Source organism: Cajanus cajan, chromosome 1, assembly GCF_000230855.2.
Source record: "Cajanus cajan strain Asha chromosome 1, NIPB_CcT2T_4, whole genome shotgun sequence".
Classification (NCBI taxonomy): Eukaryota; Viridiplantae; Streptophyta; class Magnoliopsida; order Fabales; family Fabaceae; genus Cajanus; species Cajanus cajan.
The window spans coordinates 2345384-2348583 of NC_138517.1; the positions used below are offsets into that span (position 1 = coordinate 2345384).

General features: G+C 29.9%; 1 protein-coding gene across 1 annotated transcript; it reads left to right on the forward strand.

The window, feature by feature from the left end:
* The first annotated feature begins 1799 nt into the window (after positions 1-1799).
* On the forward strand, positions 1800-2908 carry LOC145951095 (putative F-box protein At3g20705). Its single transcript, XM_083062981.1, has 2 exons — positions 1800-2436; positions 2586-2908. Exons 1-2 carry the CDS (start codon positions 1800-1802, stop codon positions 2906-2908), a joined length of 960 nt encoding a protein of 319 aa, XP_082919107.1.
* Positions 2909-3200: the final 292 nt, after the last annotated feature.

The window sequence follows — 3200 nt, forward strand, 5'->3', positions numbered from 1 at the left end:
TTGATGGGAAAACAGTTTCCACCCGGATCTGTGATGTAGTATTTGTTATACTTCAGGGTTTCCTTCCAGTGATGGTAAAAACGTCTGGGAATAATCAGTTGTCCCTAAATACCAAAAACAATTGTTAACATGCAAACATAATATAAGTAATTTTGTAAAGTTGAAACGTTTTATGGTTTAGGGTTTAGGGTTTATGGTTTACCTTTTTTGGCCAAAGTTCTGCTTTAAACTCAGAAATGTCGCATTCCTGGTTGAAGAGAAATATTTGTTGTCTTGTTTGTGCTGTGATAAAGAAAGAGATGAGTCATGGTTGAACGACATACAATAATGTTAACATAAAAGAATTTAGTAGAAGGAGAAAGTTGGAGGTACTATTACCGACGACAGCAACAGTGGAAGCCATGGTCAGAAGAGGATGGAGGAAGATTATAGTGGTGCAACAATGTCAATGAAAGGAATGGAGTATTGAAGAAAATGAGACATAGGTATGGGAACAAACAGGTTGCGTATGGAGTTGTATTTGTACGATAGATTGGGATTTGTGAAAACCTTAGGGAAGTTCAACGGTGTCATTGACTCATTATTGTTTTATTTGTTTATGTTATAAATTGAAATTTCTGGTTAAATTCAAATTAACATGATTGTTTTTTTTATATTTTATAATAATTGTAAATATGAAGGAAAATTGAAATTTGCAAGATGATAATAAGTAGTAATAATTAGTATGTTTAGGGATAAAATATTAAGTGCTAATCAGTAATTATTAATTAGTAATTAGCATAGTTTTAAAAATCACAATGGTCATTAAATTGGTTAAAGTACTAAATCAGTACCGGTAAGTTCGTAGTTGAATGGATGACTGAATTTTTAATTTGTCATTAAAAAATATTGATATAAAATATATTTTTAGTAATTAGTAATTAGTGATTAGTAATTAGTAATTAGTAATTAGTGATTAGTAATTAATAATTAGTGATTAGTAATTAGAAATTAGTAATTAGTGATTAGTAATTAGAAATTAGTAATTAGTAATTAGTGATTAGTGATTAGTAATTAGTAATTAGTAATTTAGTACTAAATATAAAATTAAGAAATATTAATAAAATAAATATTAAAAAGGGAAATGCTACTGTACCCATGAAAATTGAAGGGTTTTGGTACCTACAACTATGTGAACAAATAAATTTTAAAAATAAATTCTAAACAACATAAATTTTAAATTAAAAATTGTATAAGATGAATGAATAAAAAGATGAATAATACAACTGAAAATTTTAATTTATATTATAAAATCAAAAAATTAACACAAAAAAAAACTAAAACATATTAACAAAATATTAATATTAAACTATTTAATTATAATACATACTACATTAATATAAAAGTTAAAAAATTATAAAAAAAATATAAAAATAAAAAAAATAAAAAAATAAATGATTAAAAATATGAAATAAAAATAAAAACAAAAACAAGTAATTTATAATAAATAACTTTAAAAAGAAAAAAAAATAAAAAGACGACTGTTCCGGTACCCTTACATTCACAGTGGGTACAAGGGGTACAACTCCCCAGAAACCAAATGGCCCACAAAGCAAACGGCCCACAAACGAAACGGCGCGACTGATAGGTGATGGGAACCGATGCAGCATACGAAATAAGTAGTCATGTACAAGTCAAGTCCCCATTGATGACTGTTAGTATCCAATGAGTTTATATATATATGTAGAAACCGAAAGCCATAAAATCAGAACATTTGTAGCATCAGGATACAGCAATATACATACATATTTGAGAGTGAGATGGACTTATCTTCATTGCCATGTGAGTTAATATTGGAAATTATTGTTCGTTTGCCTGCCAAGTGTATTGCAAAATATAGATGCGTTTGTAAGAGTTGGCAGAGGTTATTGTCTGATCGGAACTTTTTGGAAGCAAATTATGCAGCAGTCGGTGCAGTAAGGAAGCCTTTATTCATTAATGAAATACTTCAACAGATATGTTTGGTTGATATCAGCAAACATCTAAATGATACTGGCATCGTGCGAACATTCAGAACAGATTTGCTTTGTCAGGAATTCAGATCCCATATCAAACCTGTTGGTGCATGCAAGGGTGTGGTGTTGGTTGAAGTTCTTTTTGGAGGTGAGTATAAGTTTTATGCTTGGAATCCCACAACAGGTTATTTGAGGAAATACAACAAGAGGCCACCGATTCAGTCAACTCCATTTGTGGATGAATATATTGTTAAGTTTTATGGTTTGGGGTATGCTCCAAATATAGGGCAGTATATTTACATTCAGATATCTAAAAACAAATATGATGGGATTGGCATAGTGGAAGGATATTCTTTGACAAATGATGAGTGGTTTACTATTCATACGAACATGGAATTATCATATACGGATACTGATGATACCATCAGGAATGGGTCCTTCGGTTTGTATTTTGGTGAACGTCTGCACTGGCTTGTGTTGTCCTATAATATTAACTCATATCAAATTTTAGCATACAAATTGTGTGATGGTCAATTACTGTTCGCCTACCTGGTGATGTTGATTTGTCAAGAGTTGAACTATGTTCGTTAGTTATACTTGATGAATCTCTAACATTTTGTGGGATTTTTGAGAATGCTGAAATACCGTTTTATGTTGTAAAAATATGGGCAATGAAGCAATATGGTGGTCAACGGAGTTGGAGTCATAATGTAACATTGCATATGTGTGATTGGGCTTCGGGATACATCTTACCAGTATGTTCTACAGATTACGGTATTGTTTACATAAACAACACCAGTGGAATGATACTTAGGTGGAACAACATTTATCGGGTTGTTGAGCATCAGATGATTGAAGTTATAGAGATTTATCACCGCATGGCTATTTATGAGGAAAGCCTTCTTTGGGTTTAAGTTGTTTTTATCATTAATTATGTATAATGTGTTTGTATCAGTAATTATGTATAAGATGTTTGTATTAGTTTTTATTTTTAGGGTATTTGTATTAAGGATTATGTATAGGTTGTTACTTATATTTGTAATTTTATAGTAACTTTTGGATTTAGTATTGTTTTGTGATTTTTATAGAAAAAATGTTATTTATATTGTTATTCTGTAATGTTTTGTGATTATTATAGAAAAAATATGGATTTAGGTGTATCATGGCCGAAATTAGACTTCAATTCAACCTGAAATACAATTTGTG